The 25,625-nt window shown below is 41.0% G+C and overlaps 2 protein-coding genes, 1 long non-coding RNA gene and 1 other non-coding gene across 5 annotated transcripts; 1 reads left to right on the top strand and 3 right to left on the bottom strand.

Annotated features, from left to right (window-relative positions):
- Positions 1–8,251: 8,251 nt before the first annotated feature.
- LOC112081897 lies at positions 8,252–8,766 on the bottom strand. The gene is made up of 3 exons (XR_002896774.1): positions 8,726–8,766; positions 8,552–8,617; positions 8,252–8,315 (listed from the first exon to the last, which is right to left on the bottom strand). It is a non-coding gene; the product is annotated as an uncharacterized LOC112081897 (long non-coding RNA).
- A 66-nt stretch (positions 8,767–8,832) lies between these two features.
- LOC18030559 (auxilin-related protein 2) lies at positions 8,833–12,149 on the bottom strand. Its single transcript, XM_024149259.1, has 5 exons — positions 12,120–12,149; positions 12,025–12,078; positions 11,822–11,912; positions 11,549–11,756; positions 8,833–9,706 (listed from the first exon to the last, which is right to left on the bottom strand). The coding sequence occupies exons 1-5, from the start codon at positions 12,147–12,149 to the stop codon at positions 8,833–8,835; spliced, it is 1,257 nt and encodes a 418-aa protein (XP_024005027.1).
- Positions 12,150–17,985: 5,836 nt separating this feature from the next.
- On the bottom strand, positions 17,986–22,233 carry LOC18030558 (auxilin-related protein 2). Of its 2 annotated transcripts, none has more exons than XM_006414942.2 (8): positions 21,411–22,233; positions 19,689–21,159; positions 19,487–19,607; positions 19,295–19,395; positions 19,121–19,186; positions 18,795–18,932; positions 18,518–18,694; positions 17,986–18,371 (listed from the first exon to the last, which is right to left on the bottom strand). In XM_006414942.2, the coding sequence occupies exons 1-8, from the start codon at positions 22,022–22,024 to the stop codon at positions 18,333–18,335; spliced, it is 2,727 nt and encodes a 908-aa protein (XP_006415005.1). In that variant the 5' UTR covers positions 22,025–22,233; the 3' UTR covers positions 17,986–18,332. The 2 variants fall into 2 exon arrangements, with proteins under 2 accessions (XP_006415005.1, XP_024004535.1); XM_024148767.1 differs by having other exon boundaries at positions 18,795–18,884.
- A 2,802-nt stretch (positions 22,234–25,035) lies between these two features.
- Positions 25,036–25,141, top strand: LOC112082526. Its single transcript, XR_002897200.1, has one exon. It is a non-coding gene; the product is annotated as a small nucleolar RNA R71 (small nucleolar RNA).
- The last annotated feature ends 484 nt before the right edge of the window (positions 25,142–25,625 follow it).

Below are 25,625 nucleotides of genomic sequence, written 5' to 3'. Positions count from 1 at the left end.
AACGACACGCGCCGACTATCCATCAACCTGCTGAGCTGTTGTCGTCTATTTCATCGCCTTACCCCTTCATGAGATGGTCGATGGATATAGTCGGGCCTTTACATCGATCAAAGCAGAAGCGTTTTCTGCTTGTCCTTACAGACTATTTCTCCAAATGGGTCGAGGCAGACTCCTACGCAAGCATAAATGACACTCAGGTTGAACACTTCGTCTGGTAAAATATCATTTGCCAACACGGGGTTCCCTACGAGATAGTCACCGATAACGGATCTCAGTTCATCTCGACTCGCTTCGAAGCTTTCTGTGAGAAATGGAAAATCCGTCTGAGCAAATACACGCCAAAATATCTCCAAGGAAACGGACAAGCCTAAGCAGCTAACAAGAAAATCCTAAACGGCCTGAAAAAGAGGCTAGATGCCAAGAAGGGACGATGGGCAGACGAACTCGAAGGAGTCCTTTGGTCGCATCAGACAACTCCGCGCTGAGTTCGGGGAAATCCCATTCTCTCTCGTCTATGAAACAGAGTGTGTGATCCCACCCAAGGTGGATTTCCCCGGAATTCAACCAAAAATTCTGCCAGGACAGAATGGTTTGAATCACTTGATGATGCTGGATGAGCTCGATTTAATCAACGAAAGGCGCGACATGGCCTTAATCCGAGTCCAGAACTATCAACAAGCAACAGCGAGGTACTACAACAAAAACGTCCGAAGCCGGAGGTTTAAAGAAGCAGAGCTCGTCCTTCGAAAAGTTTTCCAAAACATTGCCGAGAGGAATGCAGGAAAGCTCGGAACGAATTCGGAAAGCCCCTACAAGATTATGAAAGTAGTTCGCCCAGGAGTCTACGAACTCGCGACAATAGCTGACGAAGCAATTCGAAGATCGTGGAACGCAATGCACCTGAAGAAGTATTATCAGTAAAGCTACAGCACGACTAGCATGAACTACGGGACGGCTTGATCCCTGCAAACGGTACGTAGGCAGTCCATCCTCGGACGGGTTCAGCTGTCCCTCCGAAAAAGGGGGGGGAGTGGGTACGTATACACTTATACCTACATCATTTTAAGATTTTTAGCTCGTCAAGTCTACTGTCTCTAGGATCACTCATACTTCAGCTAGTTTTTCATTCATTTTTCACTTGGCTAATTTTTCATTCACTTATTTTCACTTCGGCTAATTTTTCATTCACTTATTGTCACTTCGGAGATTTTTGAGAAACTTGTTTTCAGTCACTCATTCACTAGTTTTCACTTCGCCTAGACTTTTATTTGTCCTTGCATTCGCTTCGGCAAAACTTTCTGATATATAGTTTCAAACACCTCGCCTCGTTGCTGGCCACAACGAGACAACAATCTCAAAGTTCTTTAAACGAACTTTTACCACCTTTCCTAGGACGAAGGTGCAAGTTACATCTTCTATGGATTAAAATCAAGCGCGCTATACAAATTTCAGACCAAAAACGTATCGGTCGCCACGGTTCGCCATCGCACACGAGATTATAAGTCGAGACTACATCGCTTTCTCTAAAACTGAGGCGAACTCTTAAAACCCGGCAAACACATTCACCCTCTCCGGAACACCGGTCTATAATCAAACTTTGATACCGTCTACTTCGAAATGAACCTCGGCAACAAGAAATTCAAACTTAGCGCCTCAGAAAGCCAAAACTAAATCCGAGTTAAAATACCTCGTTATACACTTTCTCCCTTCTAACTCAACACCTCGGCATTAACAGCCAAAGCCATAAAGAGCGTCAAATCCCCTTTACAAGAGTCGGGTAATAAAGTCAAAAACAACTACCAGATTGTCTATATGAGAATATACCCCCCAGTTCGGGAACACCGGTCCTCATATATATTACAACTTAAAAAGAACCAGCTCGGAAACCTGTTTTAATCTTCAAAGTATATAGAGATCTTCACCATTCAGTTTAGTCCATCAATAGCCCGGCCAAGGGATAAGACAACAGTAGCCTTAGCTCAACTTGACAGACGTCCATAAATCGTTTAAGGCGAACTACCCAGAAACAGCTCGCCTAGACGCGAGCCTTCCGCAAAAACAATTAGGAACAGCTCGGTCCAACAAGAGTTTTCCTCAACAAGCTTGGACCGAATAATTCTCATAAAATCGTTAAGGCAAAAACTAGCAGCTCAAAAAGAAACGGATAAAATCGCTACCATACGATTAGCTCATTATTTTAGAGAAAATTCGAGAATCAGATAAATTCAATAGCTACAGATGTGTTCGAGAGGATAAAGCCATCCAGGCATCAGTCACAAAAATAATACGAGTACGTAAGGTGGATAAAGCCATCCAGGCACTTAGCTTAAGAAGGAGTATTTCAAAGACAAAGGAAAGAGGGGAAGAGTAAAGTTGCAGAGTGCGTCTCTCGCTCGGCGAGGAGGTTCGAAAGAGCTGGCGTACCCGCGTTCTATCTGGTTGGATCCTCGACACCCAGATTAGCCGCTGCTTCCTCGATCGACTCGTTGCCCAAGCAGGTGTCCACGAAATCTGGCGACACGGGCGAAAAGACCAATTCGCCTCGGATCTCGGATGCGATGCGCTCATACGCCTCATCATTGACGTATTCGCTCTCCCAACTCTTTAACTTTGCTTCTTCGGCATCTAAAGTTGAGCCGTCCGGCTTCCAAAGCTCGTCGATCATAGCAAGGTTGCTCTTGATTTGCCCTAGCTCGTTCTCGTCACTCTTGGCCTTCTCAAACTTGGCAAGACCTTCCTCCACCTTGGCAAGGCGCTCCTGGAATTTGGCTGTCAATTCATGCCTCGCCTCCTTCTTAGCGCGCTTGACCTTGGCATTAAACAAGGCATCTTTGGCCTCGATGCGCCTCTTTAGCAGCGGCCACCTCAGCACTCTTGGCTCTCATGGCCTCCTCAAGGCGAGTGACTGCGGAAGACACCTTGCGGATGTCAGCGCGTAGGGCTATCTTCTCCTCCTCTAGCCTCTTGACTCTGACCATCGCCTCGTCCAGCTTTCCCTTCGCCGTCGTAGCCTTATTCGGAGCCCCCTCCAGACGACGTTCGACCTTGACCAAATCCGACTCGTACTCAGCCATTAGCTCGTTGATATCCGCTACAAACTGCAAAGGAAGTTATGTGTTAAACACTTAGCCACAATTTGATGCGAAAAGAGAAATGAGTAACAAACACAAGAAACCTTAGTGCCGCGCTGTGCCATCATGCCATAAGATATCGGTTTCCTCAACTGCTAGGGAGGAGGGAGACGTGTGTTGGCATTGTTAACACGCGAAAACAACACTGCGGAAGCATCCGGGTTGTCAACGACCAGCTTGCGCGACGTAGGCTCGCCGGACGCTGGCTTGCGTTTCTTCTTGGGCGGCTCGCCTTTCTGAATGGCCACCCCTTTCCCCTTCTCAGTAGCTGATCGTTTTTGACCAGCGTAATGCTTCAGCAGATTCGAAGCCGGGGCTTTGACAATTTTGGGAGGGCCAAAATAGCAGAGTTGGACGACATCTTGCTCCGAACCGCGGAATCCTCTTTAGCCGGCTCGGGGATGATCTCACCCGGTTCCACCTCGGGCGCTGTCTCTTTCGCAATCACCTCGATGACATTTGCTTCCACGGCTCGGGTCGCGTCTTCCCCTTCACGGCTCGGCGGATCTTCCTGAGTATTAGCCTTGGTCTCTGCTTGAGTCGTTTGGGTGGCTTGTTTGGCATCCTCTTCGGCTTCGCGCCTGTTCATGTCCCTAATAGTAATGATCACCATCTTTTCTCTTGTATCCCCTGAAGAATTCGACGACGAAGAGCTAATAGACACCGCGGCAAAAATGGCTCGAGCTCTCTCCACTCTCTCAAACGTGAAGTGCTTCCTCCAATTGACTCTTCGAGCCGCGAGAGCATCTCGAACAGCGAAGAGGTCGTCAGGAATAGAAGGAAGGATGCTACGAACTGCAAAAACAACACAAAAATGACCAGGTTAGTAGGAGAAAATCGCACCATAACAGCTCCGAGCCGAGGCAAGGCTTCGGATCGGCTACCAAGTGGTCCCCAGGTGGTCTTGGTTTTTTGGACGAAGTCCTCGCCCATCGACACCTCGTTCACCAAAACGTAGAAGAAGCGCTCGGTCCAAAACTGATCTCTGCTTGGAAAACCGTCTATAATCTGGCGGTTGGACTTATTGGAGATTTAAAATCAACCTCCTCCTGGAGCTCTTCTGATCTTACTCAGATGACCCAGTTCGATGTCGAGTCCGCATTCAAAGCCCCGAACCAGGATGCCAATCATATGCCGCAAGCCCCTCGGCATGATCTGTCCAATCGAGATCTCGTACTTCCACAAGTACTCGAGGATTACTCCAGGGATCGGGATCCAAAGGAAACAGAGTTCAAAAAACGCCTCGTATAGGGTAAAGTAATTTTGAGGAGGCTTGTCGGCTCGGTCACTCTTCCCCGGAAGGACGAATTCTACCGCCTCGAGTGATTTAGGGGAGGAGAGTGTGGAACCAGGAGGGTCGGGTCTTTGCCTTTTCCCTCGCTTATATCACCTCTTCCCAGAAGAAGAAGCACCTCGGAATGCCATAAGACGTTCTAACACAAGTCTCGCCTCCACCGGATCAAAAAGAAACGCTTCTTCCTTGGCTTTCACTGCGGCGTAATCAACATCATCAGTACAGACGGGACCCCGGGAGCAGCTCGTCGAAACTGACGACTCATTATTTGAAGAACAAGAACCCGAGGGATTCGAGTGATTCGACACCTCGTTGCCTTCATAGGAGTGATTGGAAGGGTTCGGCAAGACAGGCGCCTCAGAAGACCCCGTCATACCTCTCACCTCGGCATCTACACGGCTCGGCTCGTAGTAGAAAAGGGGGTCTAGAGAATCATCGGAACGGTTCGACATGATTTACAGCTCGTGCACAAAATTACAAATACTACACGGCGAGTTTTCGTCGGAAAAAGATCTGAAACGGCGGAGGCCTGGAAACTCTAGTCGGAAAATAAATAAACTAGAGAGAGAATGAAGAGAGAAGGGAGAGCTACCTTTAGTAAAAAACGAAGATCTGAAGTTATGAGGAGAAGGGAAGGGCGCTCATCCTCTTATAGAACAAGCCGAGACGCGTGGGGTCCGTGTGAACCTTGGGAAGCCGCAAAGGTTAATAAATAACGGCGCGTGAAATCCTCGGCGTATGAACAAATTCTAGGTGCGTCTGTTGCACGCGCCAGTATCCAAGATTTTCTTTCGGAGAACCAACGAATTGTAAATCTGTGTCCTTCACTAAAAATGTCTCGGTGATTCACTTGTAAAAAGCCTCGTCGTTTATTCGGCTCAGCATGGCTGTCACAAAACGCCTCGTCGTTTATTCGGCTCGGCATGCCTGTCACAAAACACCTCGTCGTTTATTCGGCTCGGCATGGCTGTCACAAAATGCCTCGTCGTTTATTCGGCTCGGCATGGCTGTCACAAAATACCTCGTCATTTATTCGGCTCGGCATGGCTGTCACAAACGCCTCGTCGATTATTCGGCTCGGCCTAACTTTCACAAAACGCCTCGTCGTTTATTCGGCTCGACACAGTTTCGCAAAAACGCCTCGACATCTTGAAATATACTAGGAAAACCGGTTCGTTTGTGTCCTTTGTCAAAATCGCCTCGCCTTCAACAAAATGGCTCTGTACGATCACCTATCTTAGAATATCTCGACAGACAGCACAGGCTGCACCCCGCGTCATCGCCTTGTCGTTATCATGAACACGGCTCGGCGTCACCTCACAAAACTCCTCGTCATTATCATTAACGCGGCTCGGTATCGTTCTAAAGTGCCTCGTCGTTGTTACTCTGTAACAGCTCGGTTCCTCAATTGCCTCGCCGAGTAAACGGCTCGGCATTTCACTAGAATCCCAACGGTTCGATATCATTCCATCTTGGAGAGGCTCGGCAAAACCTCTTCATGATGGCTCGGTGGAGAGGCTCGGCTAAATCCAGCCTTCAGAGTTTTGTACCTCATCGCTCTCGTCTCCGAGACCGACGAGCTGGGGGGCTAAATGTTGGGGTCGGTTTCCACACCAGCTGAATTAACTATTTTAAAATGACTAAGTGTCATAAGACATTGACAAACACGAGCCCTGTGAAGAGGCAAGCCGAGCCCGTCTATAAAATAGGATGGGCCGAGCCCTGGAGCGATATGGACCAGATATTATTAATCTAAAATTTAATTATACAGTCGTAATTACACAAATATCGTTTAAGTATTATTTTTTTATTTTTCGAAAGAGTCTTTATTTGGTGATGGAACAATGTGAAAAATATCCATATCGGTAGTGAGATAGGAACTTGAGTGACATGGACATTGGCGTGTTGACACATGAAACTGTAAGACCGCAAAAATCTGAATTGAAATCACGAAGTAAATCAATGAAATTATAAACAATATCTTAAGGAAAGAGTATGAAAACGAGACTTTGAAAACCGATTTGAAAACACTGACTAACACGGAGTCGAGATTTGATCTCTTTCCTTAACTCAATAAATCGCCCATAATGTGTGACGGTTTGTTGCGATTTTTGAATCCCAGGATAAAACCGTGATAACACTATTATGCAAGACCCATAATAGAATCTGCGAACTGAAATAACTACGCCATAACTCTCGAGACACTTACTATATTAAGACAAGAGAGATTTGCTCGAAGCTATTGTTTTTCTGTGTTGTTTTCTTTTCTGTCTGGATCAGACTGGATTTTACTGGGATGCCTTTCTCTCAAGAGAGGCTATGTATTTATAGTAGAATATCATAGTGGAAAACTTTTCCAACTACCAATGTGAGATTTTTTTACATGTCCCTTTTTTTTCTTTTCATTCACAAGGATTTTTATTTTTACAAAAGTTTTCTTTTTTACAAAAGTTTTCCTTTTTTATAAAGGTTTTTCTTTTTACAAGGTTTTCCTTTTTACAATGTTTTTCTTTTTATAAAATATTATTTTCTTTATTACAAAGCTTTTCTACTGGGGCATAAGACCTCATTTCAATTCACACATAAACAATTTTATAAGCCCGCAAGCTTTATAAAAAATAGTTTTAACATAAACTTGTTAACAAAAACATCGCTGTGGCGATACAACGAAGACAATATGACCTACTAATATGTCAGAAAGATATAGATGAGCTATGCCTTAAACTCAATTTCTTTAGAGTTTATTACATTTTGACCCACTTTTTAAGTTTTAGTTACATGATAAACGATTCTGTGCTCTAGGTGTTTGCCAATTGTTCCAAAACCTGTTATGCCAGAAACACCCTTGAGCTTGTTATGTGGTTTGAAGACAAAATCTTTTTTTATGGCTTCTCCGTTCTGGAGATCGATGAAATCTTTATTGGAGGGACCTCAAGCCATTGCACAAAGCCTAGGTGACGTAAAGGTTTTCTATGACCCAATTCGTAAACATCTGCACATTTTCGGGGTTAAGGTTAGAACATTTCGTATATATAGTTAGGAAACAACAATATACAGTTCTTCAAGTATGTGTTTTGATACAAGAAATCAACATCAACACATTTGACATCGTGCCCTTAAAATCAAGAATAGTAATGAGAAAGGAAAAAGATTAACAAAAAAAAAAATAAGAATACCCAATTGCTGCGATGTCTATAATGGTGCAGCCTTGGGTAATACCGAGGGAATACATACTCTATGGACAACTATATGGCTCCATTTTTTGCATTTTAATGAACGCACCATGCTTCATCTTTTTCTGGTAATACACAAAACAAAACTATCTCAAAACAAAATCCCAGGTTTTTTTCAAAATAGTTCTTCTGAATTGAACTTGTTCCATGCTTCCTGTTTAATGTTATGAGAAAAAAAAAAGAGATGAAGTCAGCAATTGTGGAATTGTACAATGAATGAGAGATGCAATCTAATTGAACAATACCTTAACTTAAAAGGTGTTTTTGTTCAAAATTGGTGAATCGCTTACCTTGAGCAAGTCGAACACTTTCTCGGCAATGTATTTCTGCTGGAGATTGGCGCCTTTTTGCTGAACTTTGTCAGGATGTATACAGAGAGTGGCCTTTCTATAAAATTTCTTGACAGATGCAGCGGTAATTAGATCAGTCAATGAAACAGGCTGCCAACCGCATTCTGGCCAAAGAACATGTTCGTTCGCATTGAAACATTAGAAGAAATTGTAAGATTGATAAAATCAAAGGTACATATGAACATCAGAATAAAGAAAAATAGACAATACAACATACATATTGTAACGTTAAAAGCAGAGCGCGCAAGTTTTCCTCCTTCCCTGCACCCCAACGTTTTATCTCAACATCTAGGGTCTCACCGATCCTCTGAAAAACCAGACAGATCCTTTGCCATTTAGGATTAAGTGGCTCAAACTTGAGAGAAAGAAAAAACAAGATGGATAGTAATAGTTTAGACAGTTCCCTAAGGTGGCACAAAATTTTAATGCTAATGAATACAAGACACCCCATTCTTATTAAGTGTCTCGACAAAACAACTTGATTTGAGATTGGGCACAACAGAGGAGGGAAAGGGAAGAAACCACATGTAAAGTGAAACTTACATTTCGCTCAGCTTGATCTCTTTTTACTTGAAGATCACGCTCATGTTTCTCAGCAAGTGCTTTCGCCTGATTGAGAAAAGTATTTATATTACTAAACGTAATGGTGGATTTTGTGTCTTTTTCAGATATAAAACTCATTAAAGAAAAAGATTTAACAACTCTATTGATACATACAGCCCGCTCTTGTGTCCTCTGGTGGCGTTCCAGCCTGGCACGCGTATCTCTTGCTTTTCTCTTAGTTCCCTTTCCCGAGAATCATAATTATCCATTTGATCGCCTTCTCAACTTCTACGTGCCTTCAGATTTTCTTTCTCTCTCCTTTCCTTAGCATGCCTAAACTTCGCTTCTGCTTTATCCATGGCATCCTTCATGGCAGCAGCTGATGCAACAGCAGCAGTTAAAACATCAGGATCTTCACCAGAGGAAGACTCGGGATGTCCGTTAGCAGCAGTCTGATTTCTGCCCATAGAAAAAGCGTCGAGTTCATCCATTGGAGATACTGTTGGGCTATATGCAGAAGCTCTAGCTGAGTTAGGAAGGTGTGAGTGGTTAGTAGAACTCGATAAAGAAGGCTCATTAACCTTCTTTTTTATAGGACGTGTAGGTCTTGGTGGTGGAGGTCTCGAAGGTGGCGGAGCACTCGTAGGTTGTGTAAATAGGATCTCAGAAACAGTAAGCCACACATCATCAGATGATTCAAAACATCCATCTGAATTGACTGATTTGTTTTCATACACTGGAGAAGAAGTCTGAGGAACACTTCTGGATGAAGTATTCTGCGGTTCCAAAACTTCATCAGATGAAACTTTCTTCGCATGGTAATTCCCAGAACTTTCTACTGGTGACTGAGAGCCACTGATGCTTTCTGGTCTCAAGTGACTCTTGCCTCTACTATTCATATCTGGCCCTGATTTTCTAAGACCATCGAGAGAATCTACATCAACCAATTCTCCTCCTCGGACAGATGAATGATCAGTTTTTCTGCTGTTGAATTTACCAATTTCCTCCAATGGATCTGTGAACTCTCCTTTGGAAGGTTCTCTAAGGGTTGATGCAGACTCCTCCAAGACTACAAATGGATCGTCTACAAGATTGGAAGATGTCTTGGTTGTCCGATAAGAAGGTTTCTGAGATTGACTCGTCTCTGAAGTTGGCCTATGCAAAAAGAGTACAGCATCTCTCAGTCGATAAACAAGGTATGCCTATTGATAACACCGTATTTTGACCACTTTTATGATCGTTTTGAAATACTTTTTCTATGTTTTTAATTGCTTTTAAGTACTTTTATCATGTTTTTCTAGTATTTGTAGTTCCAAGACTCTTTTCAGGTAACTTAGGGAAAAGCTTAACAAAATGGATAGAAAACCAGATTTCAGCTCAGAGGCAAACCGTCAGAAGTTCACCCCTGATTGAAGGCCTTCTCACCGTCTGATCCAGCTCAAATTTGGAGACCTTAAAGATGGAAGTATCAGCTTTCTAGTGAACTTTACAGATTGGCAATCCAACGGTTTAATCAAAAGATACGCTAAGAGCAAGATGTCCCGTAAACCAGCCGGCAAGCACTTCCACCCGCGGCCAACAAGCATTTTCCCGCGGTCAGGAGCATCCCGACCGCGGCAAACCACCCATTCCCCGCGGTCAGAGCACTCCCGACCGCGGCCATCAACCTCCGAGCCCAAAAAGCCCATTTCTGAAGCCCACATTTGGAGAAACCCTAAATAACGTCCAGAGAGGTCTTGAGCACTATAAATACATGTCTTAGGAACCTTAATCGATATCACATGCTATCTTTCTTATTGTTTTAGAATACTTTTAAGCTTTAGGTTTTAGGGAGAGAGAGATTTGTTCTCTTGAACCCTTGTTCTTTCTTTTTCAATTTCGGTTTCTATTCTATTTATTAATACTATGCTTTTGATTTTGTTCATCATGTCTGAGTAGTTTTATTGTTGGGATTAAGGGATTTTCGATGGGGATTTATATGTTCGATGAGGATTCCATGAGCTTTTGAGCCGAATCTTAGAACTTTTTCTTCTGAATTCGTTTTTACTGCATGAGAGTAGCGTCATGAACTACAATCTGATCCAGATGCTTGGTGACACGAAAGTGTTCATCAGGTATCAGATCTAGTTTGGGAGAGCAAAACAAACATAGGAGTGGAAACCTACCTATGGGCGATTTGTGAATTAGGACGAGTCTTAAACATAATGCATCTCTTCTCTTCCAGGGCCAGAGTGGAAACCTATTGGTCAGGATTGAGAGAAATAGTTGTCTATGATCACGACAGTGGCGTATTCATACGTCCGTGACTCCAGTTCGAAAAGTTTAAGCTAAGATCTTACAAAATTTCCTCTCTAGCAATGTTTTGAATCGTTCGTACCCCTGAGAAAACTTCCCTGAACCCCAACGCTTTCTTCCTTATCGATTTACACCTATTTTTCTTTAAAGCTTTAGTTCAATATTGTCTTTCCTTTTTAGTTCATTTTCATTTAAGCATTAGAATATCCGTTTTTATCATTTTTAGTCATTTTCATTAAGTTTAGTTGTTACGTCATTTAATTCCCGTATTTTCTTTTAATATTTCGGTTTTACATTTTAAACACACTACCAAACCCCCACAAAACCGTTTTTGTTCTAGACTTCCTTACTTTAACTTATTTCAAAGGCTTTTTGCAGGAAAAGATCCTCCTTCCCTGTGGATTCGATCCCTAAGTACTACAATTGATCAGCTGTGCACTTGCGGCTATTGATTTAAATTAGGGTAAAACTTGACACCCACACTCAACACCACATCACCTATACCTAAATCAAAATGAAATTTTGCATATGAATGACAAGCAAAAAGTTCAAGCTTTTCGAGACTTTCTAAGTTCCAGAAAGTAAACATAATAAAAACCAGCAAACGGCTCTCCATAAGCATTATAAAGTCAATGCTACATTTCAATAGCTCTAAGCTCTATACCCTTGAGTCAGTTCAACAAATAGGCTAAAAAATATTACCTTTTATTTGGAGGCGAGCTGCTGCGACTAAACCCAGGAATCAAGTCATCAAAAACGGAGCTATCTTTCTCTTCTCGCTCACTCTCTGTCTCCTTTGGTTCCGTTTCTCTTTTCCCCAGATTCCCAATCAAATCATCAAAAGGAGAACTGTTCTGTTTCCTGTGCTTCGTAGGTGACGAGATCGAAGAGAAAACGTCATCAAACCTAGCTGATTGAGAAGTCGATGTGATTTTGAGCTCAGGGGAAATTAAAAGGAAGTCAAACCAGACATACCTGCTAAAGTGGAAACTAAGCCGTTTACTTCAGTACAAGAAAGCAAGGGCAAAGCAGAATCAACTATGACGAGATTACGAGATGTTAAGTGCTTCAAGTGTCACAGCCGAGGACATTATGCCAATGAGTGCTAAAACAAGAGAGTCATGGTACTATTAGAACATGGAGAGGACGAGAAGCCCACGGTGTATATGTAGCTTTACTAGTTCAAGGAGAACTTCTGGTGGCACGGAGATTCCTAAGTGTTCAGACAACGACTGATGAGCAAGAGCAAAGAAAAAACTTGTTTCACACTCACTGTGTTGTCCAAGGCAAAGTATGTAGCCATTATTGATGGAGGAAGCTGCACCAATGTAGCTAGTGAAACGATGGTGAAGAAACTTGGTCTGAAAACAATTAAGCATCCGAGACCTTACAAGATTCAGTGGCTTAATGACTCAGGGGAAATTAAAGTCAGCAGCCAAGTGATGGTCCCTATCTCAATTGGCAAATCTGAAGAGGAGATCTTATGAGATGTGTTACCAATGGAGGCTGGACATATACTTCTTGGACGACCCTGGCAATCGGATAGGAGGGTATTGCATGATGGCTTTACTAATAAGTACTCTTTTGTTTTTAATGGCAGGAAAACAACTTTAGTCCTCTGACGCCACAAGAAGTATACCAGGATCAAATCCAGATGAAACAGAAGGAGAAACCCCCAAGCAAACCGTCAAACTTTTTTCTTGAGGGCTGGAGATGTTAAGAAGGCTTTAACGGCTAAGCAATCAATTCTCTTATTTGTCTTTCAAGGATCTCTAGCTAGTATGGCTAACTTTGTACCGGTTCTATCGAGTGAAATGAAGGAATTATTGCAGGCTTATGAGGATGTTTTTCCTCAAGGCAATCCAAAGGAGTTGCCACCAATTCGAGGCATAGAGCATCAAATAAATTTTGTGCCAGGACCAACAATACCTAATCGACCTGCGTACAGAACCAACCCGGTGGAAACCAAAGAGCTTCAAAGACAAGTAAATGAACTCATGGAGAAGGGCCATATCCGAGAGAGCATGAGCCCATGTGTTGTTCATGTGCTACTTGTGCCCAAGAAAGATGGAATCTGGCGCCCAAGAAAGATGGAATCTGGCGCATGTGTGTTGATTGTAGAGCAATCAACAATGTAACGGTTAAGTATCAACACCCCATTCCCAGATTAGATGATATACTTGATGAATTGCACGGTTCTAGTATCTTTTCTAAAATATGTTTGAAAAGTGGCTATCATCAGATTAGAATGAAAGAAGGGGATGAATGGAAAACTGCCTTTAAGACTAAGCATAGCCTATATGAGTAGTTAGTTATGCCTTTTGGGTTAACAAATGCCCGTACTACATTCATGAGATTGATGAACCATGTTCTTAGAGCTTTCATAGGAGTATTTCTGGTCATATACTTTGATGACATTCTAGTTTATAGTAAGAGTCTAAACGAACATATTGTGCATATAAGATCTGTTCTAGATGTGCTTAGAAAGGAGAGATTGTTTCCTAACTTCAAGAAATGCACATTTTTCAAAGATAATCTTGTGTTTCTAGGTTTTTTTGTGAGTGTGGATGGTATTAAATTCGATGAAGAGAAAATCAAAGCCATCAAAGACTTGCCAACGCCTAAAACCGCTGGTGAGTGAGGAGTTTCCACGGTCTTGCTGGTTTTTACAGAAGATTTGTCAAAGACTTTAGCACTATAGTTGCTCCCCTTACCAAAACCATCAAGAAAGATGTAGGATTCAAATAGGAACAGGAGAAAGAGGAGGCGTTCCAAGCTCTAAAGGATAAACTTACCCTCACACCTCTATTAGTCTTATCTGATTTTCTTAAAACATTAGAAATTGAGTGTGATGCTTCTAGTGTAGGAATCGGTGCTGTTTTAATTCAGACAAGAAGCCTATAGCTTTCTTCGGCGAAAACTCGGAGGAGCTACATTAACCTATCCCATCTACGATAAATAACTCTAGGCGTTGGTGCTGGCACTTAAAACGTGGCAATATTATCTATGGCCTAAGGAATTCGTCATTCACACAGGCCATGAGTCGCTTAAACATCTCAAAGGACAGCAAAAGCTCAACAAGAGACATGCCAGGTGGGTTGAGTTCATCGAGACTTTTCCTTATGTCATCAGGTATAAACAAGGTAAAGACAATGTTGTTGCTGATGCATTGTCTCGTGGTATGCCTTACTCTCTACTTTAGATGCAAAGCCTTTGGGATTTGTGATAACACCTGATTTTGACCACTTTTATGGATCATTTTTAATATCTTATGCAGGTGTTTTCACTCAGTTTGAAAGTTTTTAAAGTGATTTCTATGTTTTAGAATCTCAAAAGAGTTTTCAGGATATTTTGACAAAAGGAATGCACTTGGGAGAAAAAGCATAACTTTGGATAAATTCAGACCGTCGGAAATTTGGTAGCAAACGGAGGCCTTCCTACTGTCTGATCATCCCCAAATTTTGACACAAGATATAGGAGACAACCAGCTTTCCAATACAAGTGTAATCGAAGAAATTTAACGGTTAGATCTCCAGATATGGTCGATACACTGAAGGCGAATCATCACAGTCAGAAGCTCACCCGCGGCCAAAACGTCATCCACCGGGGGTGTGAAATTTTAGACCGCAGGGAGCTCAATTCCGAGCTTCAGAAGCCCATATTAAAGCCCAAGTCACTCCCGTCATTATTCCTGCAATTCCTAGGTGTTCTCGAGGACTCAAGACACTATATAAACCCCTTTTAAGTCGTTTAAAAAGGATGCCACATTTTTCACCAGGAACCCTAGAAGAGAAGCTCGCCCAGAAGAGGAGCCACCGAGAGGGGCACCATCGACCCTCCTTCTTCAACCTGTTCTTCGTTTCTAAACTCTGTCTATTTCAATTCTCTACAATTCTAAATACTCTTGTAATGTTGAATTCAACTATGTCTGAGTAGTTTCCTAGTTGGGTTTTTAAGGGATTTTCCAAAGGGAAATTTCATGTCTTTATCTTATGCTTTATTCGATTTAGGGTTCAAAATCTTCTAGGAGTCCTTCGTTCATTCTTGTTCCCTATGCTGTTTCTGTTGCTAACCGCTTAGAAATTGATCTCAGTAATTGGAGCCACGAGAGTGCTGTATCGAATTACCAGACCTAGAAGTGATCAAACGAATTCGCTGTAGGAGACGAAAGCTACCTACAGAGAATCGCGAGCGTGGATGAATTCTGTTTATAATGCATGATTTTATTTGCAGCATGAGAGCGAGAGTTAATTGATGTGTTGAGTGATTAGATGATTAGGGTGACGAGAGTTGGCTAATCTTATATGAGTCTATTCTAGTTCGGGATCCTCACTAGATGATTACCTTTATCGATTTATATGTCTTTTGATCAGTTCATGAACCCCTGCAAAAACCCTTTAGACCCAGCGATTTGTTCCTATTGTTTTACAACCTTTTTATTTCGATTTACACTTAGATTTAGTTCAATCTAAATCTCTTTCAAATAAAAGATCAAACTCCTTTACTTGTTGGTCTGTAATATCCTCAAGAAATCCGATCTCTCTTTGGTGTGTCATATCCAGAGAAGATCACCGGTGAATCAAGAGATCTTTCCGCAATCTCTTGTGTGATTTGACTCCACATCCCTTGAAACAAATCCTTTGTTTGCAAGGCTTATCCTCTACGGAATCCTTCACTAGAGTGACGATCAAAAGGGAAGATCTAGCCAAGATCATATTACTGTGTACGTGGAATTTGTTCGTCGTAATTATGTTGTAAAGTCGTTGTAAAATCGTTGTATATATATATATATGTTATTGTAAAATCTATGTAATATTATGTTAAAAATTTGTTGGAAAGTTCAAAGTTTCTATAAATACATCTTTACTTTTTATCAATATTTTCTAACAAATATATATATATGTATATATGTATATGATTCTATAAACATATATCTATATGTATATATATGAATGGACAAACATATGTATATATATATATATATGTTTCTCGTTATGTTTTATAGGTTGCTCTAAGAAAAAGGGCAGGGTTTTGGGGATGTGATATGATCGTGGATAGGATCTGCCTTTGATCGACACTCTAATGACTGGAAATAAAAAGGATAGATCTTGCAGACAAACAAAGTTTGAATCAAGAGAGGTGGAAGTGAATGGACACACACAAGAGTTGCAGATTACTTTTGATAGGCCACTTGAATCTTCTAAGTGATATAACACACACACAGTTGATTCAAGGTTTGTTCGAAGGATATAACACACCAACAAACAAGATCTTATTCTTTGAAAGAGTTTTAGAATAAAATATAAGATGATGGATACTATAGCGTTACAAGAGAATATAAAGAAGGAGAAGAGATGAGTCTGGCAAACATTAAAACATCTCGGAAATAAAAACACAAGCTGGCAAGTTTGAACTAGACTTAGACGCGCCTCTTGTAGTTGATTCAGCTTGGGCTTCTACTTAGTGGACTTAGGCGTGGTGACCCAACTCTGCCTCATTAAAAAACCATCTCTAGAAAACCCATTGGGACAAAACTAGAAATGAGGAAAAAGATACAAAGTTGAATCACAAGCCTACTAAGTCGTTTGGACCTGGATCACAACTAAGGTATCGGTGTTGCACTCCTTTTCCTCATGATTTGTATCCAAACTGCGTATGATGATGGCTCCAACGGCTTCTTAGACCTTGATCTAATCATTGGATCCCTTGAAACATGTAATGGTTCTTCTAACTCCTCAGCTACTTCCTCTCCAGCCTCTGGTTCAAGCTCCAAATCTTCATTGCTTTTCATGATCATATCAGGATGGGATCTATCTGAGATAACTTTGTTGCTTCGGCTTCATCTCATTGAAGTGTCGAGAACCCAGTTGTTCTATACCAATAACTAAACCAGATGAAGACGCACTACGAGCAGAAGCTAGACAAGTTTGACAGCCTCATCGAGATGGGGTTTTACTATCCGGATCCGACCCTCTTGGATATCCGGATTTTTCGGAGCGGATCGGATCATGGATAGCAGATAATAATTTCAACTCTATTTATAGGTAATTTGGATTAATTTAGGAGTTTCTTTACTGAATTTACAAAACGTAATTTCTAGGTAATTAAATACATATATTATTAATCTAAAATTTAATTATACGGTCATAATTACACAAATATCGTTTAAATATTGTATTTTTATTTTTCGAAAGAATCTTTCTTTGGTGATGGAATAATGTGAAAAATATCCATATCGGTAGTGAGATAGGAACTTGAGTGACATGGACATGAGCGTGTTGACACATGAAACTTGTTAACAAAAACATCGATGTGGCGATACAACGAAGACAATATGAGCTACTAATGTGTCAGAAAGATGGACAATTCTTGGGTTCACCCCTAGGGGTGAATTCATTCATTCACCCCCTCTTATTTTAGCCAATGAGAATCTGCCATATAATAAAATCAATTAAAGTAACTTACCAAAATATCACATTTTAAATATTTTTTTAAAACATTAAAGCCTAATTTGGAAATAGTGAACCCAAACATAATATTAAAATTTATGTAGAACTATTTTTAATAAAAATATATTTTTACATAATTATTTATTTTAGTGTCAAAATTTAAAAGAAAAAAAAAACTAAACCCTAAATTGGAAATAGTGAACCCAAATATAATATTAAATTATTTTTAATTGAAAAAACTAAATCCTAATTTCGAAATAGTGAACCCAAACATAATATTGAAGTTTATGTAGAATTAATTTTAATAAAAATATATTTTTACATAGTTATTTGTTTTATTTTTGGAATTTTAAATAAAGAAAAACTAAAACCTAAATTGGAAATAGTAAACCCAAGCATAATATTAAATTTTATTTATATTTATTTTTAATAAATATATATATATAAATATATATATATATGTATATATATTACAATTATTAGTTTTATTACGATTCTGTGCTCTAGGTGTTTGCCAATTGTTCCAAAACCTGTTATGCCAGAAACACCCTTGAGCTTGTTATGTGGTTTGAAGACAAAATCTTTCTTTATGGCTTCTCCGTTTTTTATTGGAGCGACCTCAAGCCATTGCACAAAGCCTAGGTGACGTAAAGGTTTTCTATGACCCAATTCGGAAACATCTGCACATTTTCGGGGTTAAGGTTAGAACATTTCGTGTATATAGTTAGGAAGCAACAATATACAGTTCTTCAAGTATGTGTTTTGATACAAGAAATCAACATCAACACATTTGACATCGTGCCCTTAAAATCAAGAATAGTAATGAGAAAGGAAAAAGATTAACAAAAACAAAAAATAAGAATGCCCAATTGCTGCGATGTCTATAATGGTGCAGCCTTGGGTAATACCGAGGGAATACATACTCTATGGACAACAATATGGCTCCATTTTTTGCATTTTAATGAACGCACCATGCTTCATCGTTTTCTGGTAATACACAAAACAACACTATCTCAAAACAAAATCCCAGGTTTCTTTCAAAATAGTTCTTCTGAATTGAACTTGTTCCATGCTTCCTGTTTAATGTTATGAGAAAAAAAAAAAAAAAAAAGAGAGATGAAGTCAGCAACTGTGGAATTGTACAATGAATGAGAGATGCAATCTAATTGAACAATACGTTAACTTAAAAGGTGTTTTTGTTCAAAATTGGTGAATCGCTGACCTTGAGCAAGTCGAACACTTTCTCGGCAATGTATTTCTGCTGGAGATTGGCGCCTTTTTGCTGAACTTTGTCAGGATGTATACAGAGACTGGCCTTTCTATAAAATTTCTTGACAGATGCAGCGGTAATTAGATCAGTCAATGAAACAGGCTGCCAACCGCATTCTGGCCAAAGAACCTGCTCGTTCGCATTGAAACATTAGAAGAAATTGTAAGATTGATAAAATCAAAGGTACAAATGAACATCAGAATAAAGAAAAATAGACAATACAACATACATATTGTAACGTTGAAAGCAGAGCGCGCAAGTTTCCCTCCTTCCCTGCACCCCAACGTTTTATCTCAACATCTAGGGTCTCACCGATCCTCTGAAAAACCAGACAGATCCTTTGCCATTCAGGATTAAGTGGCTCAAACTAGAGAGAAAGAAAAAACAAGATGGATAGTAATAGTTTAGACAGTTCCCTAAGGTGGCACAAAATTTTAATGCTAATGAATACAAGACACCCCATTCTTATTAAGTGTCTCGACAAAACTACTTGATTTGAGATTGGGCACAACAGAGGAGGGAAAGGGAAGAAACCACATGTAAAGTGAAACTTACATTTCGCTCAGCTTGATCTCTTTTTACTTGAAGATCACGCTCATGTTTCTCAGCAAGTGCTTTCGCCTGATTGAGAAAAGTATTTATATTACTAAACGTAATGGTGGATTTTGTGTCTTTTTCAGATATAAAACTCATTAAAGAAAAAGATTTAACAACTCTATTGATACATACAGCCCGCTCTTGTGTCCTCTGGTGGCGTTCTAGCCTGGCACGCCGTCTCTCTTCAGTTTCTCCTTCAACATCTTGAAACCCACCAGATTGTGTTGCTGAACCTTTACAAACAGGAGAGTTTCAGTAGGTGACCAATATAAAAGACATGAAAATAAAGTGAATATGATGGGTAAACCTCAGAAAGTACAATACCTCCAAATATTGAACTCAGATCATCAACAATGTTTGTCGCTGAAGAGGCCTTCCTCAGGTTCTCTGATGTCCTACCCGATTCGAAAGATCCTCCCTTGTTCCAGGAATCTTGAAAAGGATCCTGTAACATAACTAGAGTTATATGAGGAGATGAATCTTCAATAAAGGACGTAACGCAGAACAAGTAGATATCCCATCTCACCGGAGGGTTGGCTCTTTGTCGTGGAGCACTGTTGGGCCGTGAAACCGAGTTAAAGAAAGAGTCAAGATCATTGTTATTCTCTTGCTGCTTAGCTTTAGCTTGGGCAGCTGCCCTTCCACGTGCTTCTGCAGCTGCCCTTTCCACAGCAGCTCGTTCTGCCCTAACCCGTGCTTCCTTCTCCCGCGCTTCAGCAGTCGCCCTTTCTCTAGCTTCTGCTTCAGCTTTCGCAGCTTTTTCTCTTGCCCCTGCAGCTGCTCTTTCACGTGCTTCGGCATGAGCTCTTTGAACCGCTGCTCTTTCTGCGCGTTCTTGGGCATCGGTAGCCCTCCCAACAGCAGCTCTTTGAACTTTTGCATGTGCTTCAGTGGCTGCTCTTTCGCGTGCTTCCCTTGTAGCCCTCTCTACCGCCTGTCTAGCCAATAATCTTTCCCTTTCTTTCTCAATTCTTTTCTGCTCTCTCTCTTTCTCCTCTCTCTCCCTCTCTCTCTCCCTTTCCATCTCTGCCTCCCTCTCTATCCTTTCACGATCCAATCTTACTTGCTTTTCTCTTAGTTCCCTTTCCCGAGAATCATAATTATCCATTTGATCGCCTTCTCTACTTCTACGTGCCTTCAGATTTTCTTTCTCTCTCCTTTCCTTAGCATGCCTAAACTTCGCTTCTGCTTTATCCATGGCATCCTTCATGGCAGCAGCTGATGCAACAGCAGCAGTGAAAACATCTGGATCTTCACCAGAGGGAGGCTCGGGATGTCCATTAGCAGCAGTCTGATTTCTGCCCATAGAAAAAGCGTCGAGTTCATCCATTGGAGATACTGTTGGGCTATTTGCAGAAGCTCTAGCTGAGTTAGGAACGTGTGAGTGGTTAGTAGAACTCGATAAAGAAGGCTCATTAACCTTCTTTTTTATAGGACGTGTAGGTCTTGGTGGTGGAGGTCTCGAAGGTGGCGGAGCACTCGTAGGTTGTGTAAATAGGGGGATCTCAGAAACAGTAAGCCACACATCATCAGATGATTCAAAACATCCATCAGAATTGACTGATTTGTTTTCATACACTGGAGAAGAAGTCTGAGGAACACTTCTGGATGAAGTATTCTGCGGCTCCAAAACTTCATCAGATGAAACTTTCTTCGCATGGTAATTCCCAGAACTTTCTACTGGTGACTGAGAGCCACTGATGCTTTCTGGTCTCAAGTGACTCTTGCCTCTACTATTCATATCTGGCCCTGATTTTCTAAGACCATCGAGAGAATCTACATCAACAAATTCTCCTCCTCGGACAGATGAATGATCAGTTTTTCTGCTGTTGAATTTACCAATTTCCTCCAATGGATCAGTGAACTCTCCTTTGGAAGGTTCTCTAAAGGTTGATGCAGACTCCTCCAAGCCTACAAATGGATCGTCTACAAGATTGGAAGATGTCTTGGTTGTCCGATAAGAAGGTTTCTGAGATTGACTCGTCTCTGAAGTTGGCCTATGCAAAAAGAGTACAGCATCTCTCAGTCGATAAACAAGGTATGCCTATACCTAAATCAAAATGAAATTTTGCATATGAATGACAAGCAAAAAGTTCAAGCTTTTCGAGACTTTCTAAGTTCCAGAAAGTAAACATAACAGAAACCAGCAAACAGCTCTCCATAAGCACTATAAAGTCAATGCTACAATTCATTAGCTCTAAGCTCTATACCCTTGAGTCAGTTCAACAAATAGGCTGAAAAATATTACCTTTTATTTGGAGGCGAGCTGCTGCGACCAAACCCAGGAATCAAGTCATCAAAAACGGAGCTACCTTTCTCTTCTCGCTCACTCTCCGTCTCCTTTGGTTCCGTTTCTCTTTTCCCCAGATTCCCAATCAAATCATCGAAAGGAGAACTGTTCTGTTTCCTGTGCTTCGTAGGTGACGAGATCGAAGAGAAAACGTCATCAAACCTAGCTGATTGAGAAGTCGATGGGATTTTGAGCTCAGGGATAGCCTCAAACACATCCTCATCGTACACAGGCTTGTCATAAACAGGCATGGACGCCGATTTGGGTGTTGTACGCTCCCTGAACATAGCATCGTAGTCAAAGGCCGGAGCAGAGGGCTTAGGCTGAGAGAGAGAATCGGAGGATCCGCTAAATACATCGCTGAAGAGAAGATCATCACCATCGCGACTCAGATCGTCAAATACCGGCGACGAATCGGACTTCTTCTTCGATGAGTCGTTCGCGAAGCTGTAGGAAGAAGCGAAACTGCTAAAATCAGCGGCAGAAGAGTTGGTCTGGGGCGCCATCGGAGCAGATTTTCCCTGAGGCTTCAATCCAAAGTCTCTCGCTAAGAGGCCTGTGAAATCATCCATTGAGGATTCCTTCGATTTCTACCTCCGGCTTCGTCTCCGTCAACCCAAATCGGATATTTTTTTGATTTTTTTCCACTAGAAAATGAAGACGGGATTAATCCTCAGATCTGAGTATCCATCGACGATCGGAGCAAAGTGTCTGATTTTAGTTTTGAAAAAAAAATAGCTCTTTGTATTGTGTATTCTTCGTTTTCCCTTCTTCTCTCCGACTCCGAGTCTCCATAATTTCTTGTTTCATTTTCTGACAAACGGGTCTTATATTTTAATAGATTTACACATTTGGCCCCCATAATCTAAAAAGCTAACGCATTCCCCTAGAATTTGGATTTGAAAAGTAAAAGTGTGACACTCTGTTCCTTTCTTCCTTTCCGGGAATTAGATGGACTGGCTATTAAATCTATGAGACTTCGATTCCGTTTTTCATCTGGATTAGTTATCAATTCTGAATGTCTTTAACCGCCCCGTGCCAATCATTATGTGCTTTGTCTTCACTCGCACGGTATGCAAACTACTTTCCAGTAGGTCACCCATTCTGAGATTACTCCAGCATAAGCACACTTAACTCTGGATTTCTCTCAAGACATTTGACCAGAAAAGATAAGTGCACTTTAGTGACATAGATAATCAAATCAATTCTTATAAGCTTTTTCACATATACCGGAAATCGGGATGTCACAATTCTCCATACCTTGATGAGAGTGTGATGTGATCATAGATTTGGAATCTCCTTTAAAAAGGAGTGCGACAGAATCAAAAATTTGAAAGCTATTTGTCAAGTTTGAAATCTATTCTTTTCTCAAAATCTCTAAGCTTGTTGGAGAAGATGGTGAAAATATGCCTTTTGATCTTTGAAATCCTCTTTTTCTTTTAAAAATGTGTTTTTTCTAAAAAGAAATTATTTTAAAAGTTTTGAAAGACTTACCTTGGCGTGTTTGGCACGGAAAAGATTTTCTAGGAATCTCCGGTTTAATCCCGGGATGAATCAGGATTTTTAAGCTCCGGCTTATGAGAAATCAGGAAAAACAAGTCGGGAAGCAAATAGAGCTTGGCCGCGGGTGGCGTGATCGCGGCCGCGGCAGACGATGGTTTGGCCACGGTCTGGAACCGTGGCAGAATGTGGCCTGGCCGCGGCTGAGATGATCGCGGCCGCGGCAAAATGGCTACGGCCTTCCCTGCTTCTTTCTAGTTTCCGGTTTCTTCCTCCTATCTTTTGTATTTACTGGTTTTTTAAATGTTTTTGGTTTTTCTGGGTTTGATGAAAGCCTGAAATACAATAAAAGAAAAAGATCAAATATAAAAGAAATAAAAAGAAAAGAAAAAACATACCAAATGGGTTGCCTCCCATCAAGCGTTTTTGTTTAATGTCTTTTAACTAGATTCTTGGTGGGATCAGGATTGAGAAGAAGAAGCAGGATCTCTTAAAATAAGAGTCCTTAGAGTCCTCTTGAGCTTGAACTTTGGATGTCCTTCATCTTGAATCACAATCTCCTTTCCTCTCTTAAGAGTTTTGCATCTTTGAGGATATGTTTTGTCTTCTCAGCATGCTGATGTCTGGTGGTACCACTATCTTGATCTTTGCAAACTGTTTAGATGCAAGTGCTTTTAGTTCTTTCTTGTTCTCCGAAACTTTCTCCTTGAGCTTGTCCTTGCGGATTCGAGCTTGATCCAGTGTAGTTCTGTAGAACTTTTTTCTGTCCACATTTAAGAAAACTAAACAGCGATTTGCATGATCAATGATAGCACCTACAGTTGCTAAGAATGGGCGACCAAATATCAAAGGTCTATCTCCAATGACTAATGGCAGGTTCTGAATCATTCCTTCTGTTCTCTTTTGAGATGAATCACCAAAGACTATCCTTACTGGAGATGGGACAAGTGTTCTTATACCAAGTCTCTCAGCAACATATTTCGACATAATGCTCACACTAGCACCAGAATAACATAAAAAGTCTGAAAAATCAATCCTAGAAATAGAGCAAGTGAAAGAAAAATGCTCTGGATCCTTAGACTTTTTGGGTCTTTGGACGGGTAAACGTTTTGTTACCTTAACCGAAATGTTATGACCTCCTTCATGCTCGGTTTTTGCTTCTTTAATGAGAGATTCATGGATTGAATTCTCCTTAGAGTTTGCACCTGTTCTCCTTCAGTGACTGCTGTCATGGCATTGCAGAACTTTTTTGTATTATCCTCCACTCTTCCTGGCAAGACTCCTGGCTGCCTTTTCATAGAATCTGCAGTCTGACCTATTTGTAGTTCCAACTTCTTGACATGGTTTGCAAGAGATTCAAACTTCTCATTCAAGTCATTGTACATACAATCGATCTTTACTCCCATTTCTCTGGACAAATTGTCATTGCTTTGAGATTTTTGCATCATGTTTTGTTCAAGCGATTTTACTTGATTGCTTAGCTGGGAGAGGGTTGCTTCTAATGAGCTGGTCTGCACCTGTTGAGGATTGAAAGGTGGTCTTTGTTGAAAATTTCCTCCTCCATAGTTTCCGTTTTGGAACTTGTTTTGAAAATTCATCTGCTGGTGCAGATAGGGCTGGTTCTGGGGGTTCTCAATGACTTCTTTATGAAAGATTGTTGAAGTTGGCATTCCTGAAATTTTGGTTGAAAGCTGGATTGAATCGGTTCTGATATATCCCTTGTGCTCTAACAAAATTCACCTCCTCTTCTTGAGAATATATGTCATCATCTTCATATCATCCATCTTCTTCATTACCTACAGCAGTATCACAAGCATGTATAATCTTATTTTGAAATTTAAGAAGTTGAATTAACATGCTTTTTAGCTCAGCAATTTCCCTTGACTCATGACTAATGATAGTCTTCTATGATCTGTCATACTCGGGATTGTTGTTGCTATTGGTTACAGCTAGGTTTTCGATGAGTGCTCTCCCTTGTGTCACAGTTTTTGAACCAAAATCTCCATTGCTGGCAGTGTCAAGAGAAAGTTGATACTTCTGCTGAAGTCCTCTATAGAAGGTGCTTAGCAGATTTGCTCCAGAGAAACCATGGTGAAGGCAGTCTCTCTCATACTCCTTGAATCGCTTCCATGCTTCGTAAAATGATTCGACAGGGCCTTGTTGGAAACTTTGGATATTGTTTCTCAGCTGGTTAGATCTTGACTTGGTGTAAACGTGGTTCAAGAAAGCTGACTTGCATTCTTCCCATGAAGTAATAGAGCCAGATGGCATAGACTTCAACCATCTAAATGCTTTATCACTTAAAGAAAAAAGGAAAAGCTTACACTTCACATAATCTATAGAACATGGAGTGGTTCTCACCATGCCATAGATTTCTTCAAAAAAATCTATGTGATCCATAGGATGCTCAGTAGAGTTTCCATGGATTTGATTTTGCTTCACCAGAGAGACAATTTGAGGTTTTATCTTGAAATCACCCCTTGCTGGCACAGGTGCTTGAATAGCTGATCTATTTTGAAAGTGTTGGTAAGGTGCATCAAAATCAGCAATAAGTCTATTGCGGGGCTGTCTTCTCGCAGGGTTGACAAGTTTTATAGGTTGATTTCCTCCTCTTCCATTAGGTGGAACAATGTTTTCATCATCCCTTTGCTCTTCTGGATCGGCCTGGTCTTG

This window comes from Eutrema salsugineum, unplaced genomic scaffold, assembly GCF_000478725.1.
Source record: "Eutrema salsugineum unplaced genomic scaffold, Eutsalg1_0 scaffold_1, whole genome shotgun sequence".
Lineage (NCBI taxonomy): Eukaryota > Viridiplantae > Streptophyta > Magnoliopsida > Brassicales > Brassicaceae > Eutrema > Eutrema salsugineum.
Note: the sequence above shows the minus strand (reverse complement) of the source record. Positions and strands in the feature narration are given on the sequence as shown.

What these genes read in the sequence shown, in the direction of transcription:
- LOC18030559 (XM_024149259.1), bottom strand. Translation starts at nt 12,149, where the DNA reads ATGGCTACATACTTTGCCTTGGACAACACA. An exon ending in ACTTTGCCTTGGACAACACA is followed by an intron (nt 12,079 to 12,119) that starts GTGAGTGTGAAA and finishes CTTGCTCATCAG; the next exon opens with TCGTTGTCTGAACACTTAGG. An exon ending in CTTAGTTTCCACTTTAGCAG is followed by an intron (nt 11,757 to 11,821) that starts GTATGTCTGGTT and finishes CTTCTCAATCAG; the next exon opens with CTAGGTTTGATGACGTTTTC.
- LOC18030558 (XM_006414942.2), bottom strand. Translation starts at nt 22,024, where the DNA reads ATGGATGATTTCACAGGCCTCTTAGCGAGAGACTTTGGATTGAAGCCT. An exon ending in TGCTTTCAACGTTACAATAT is followed by an intron (nt 18,695 to 18,794) that starts GTATGTTGTATT and finishes GCGAACGAGCAG; the next exon opens with GTTCTTTGGCCAGAATGCGG. An exon ending in AAGTGTTCGACTTGCTCAAG is followed by an intron (nt 18,372 to 18,517) that starts GTCAGCGATTCA and finishes AACATTAAACAG; the next exon opens with GAAGCATGGAACAAGTTCAA.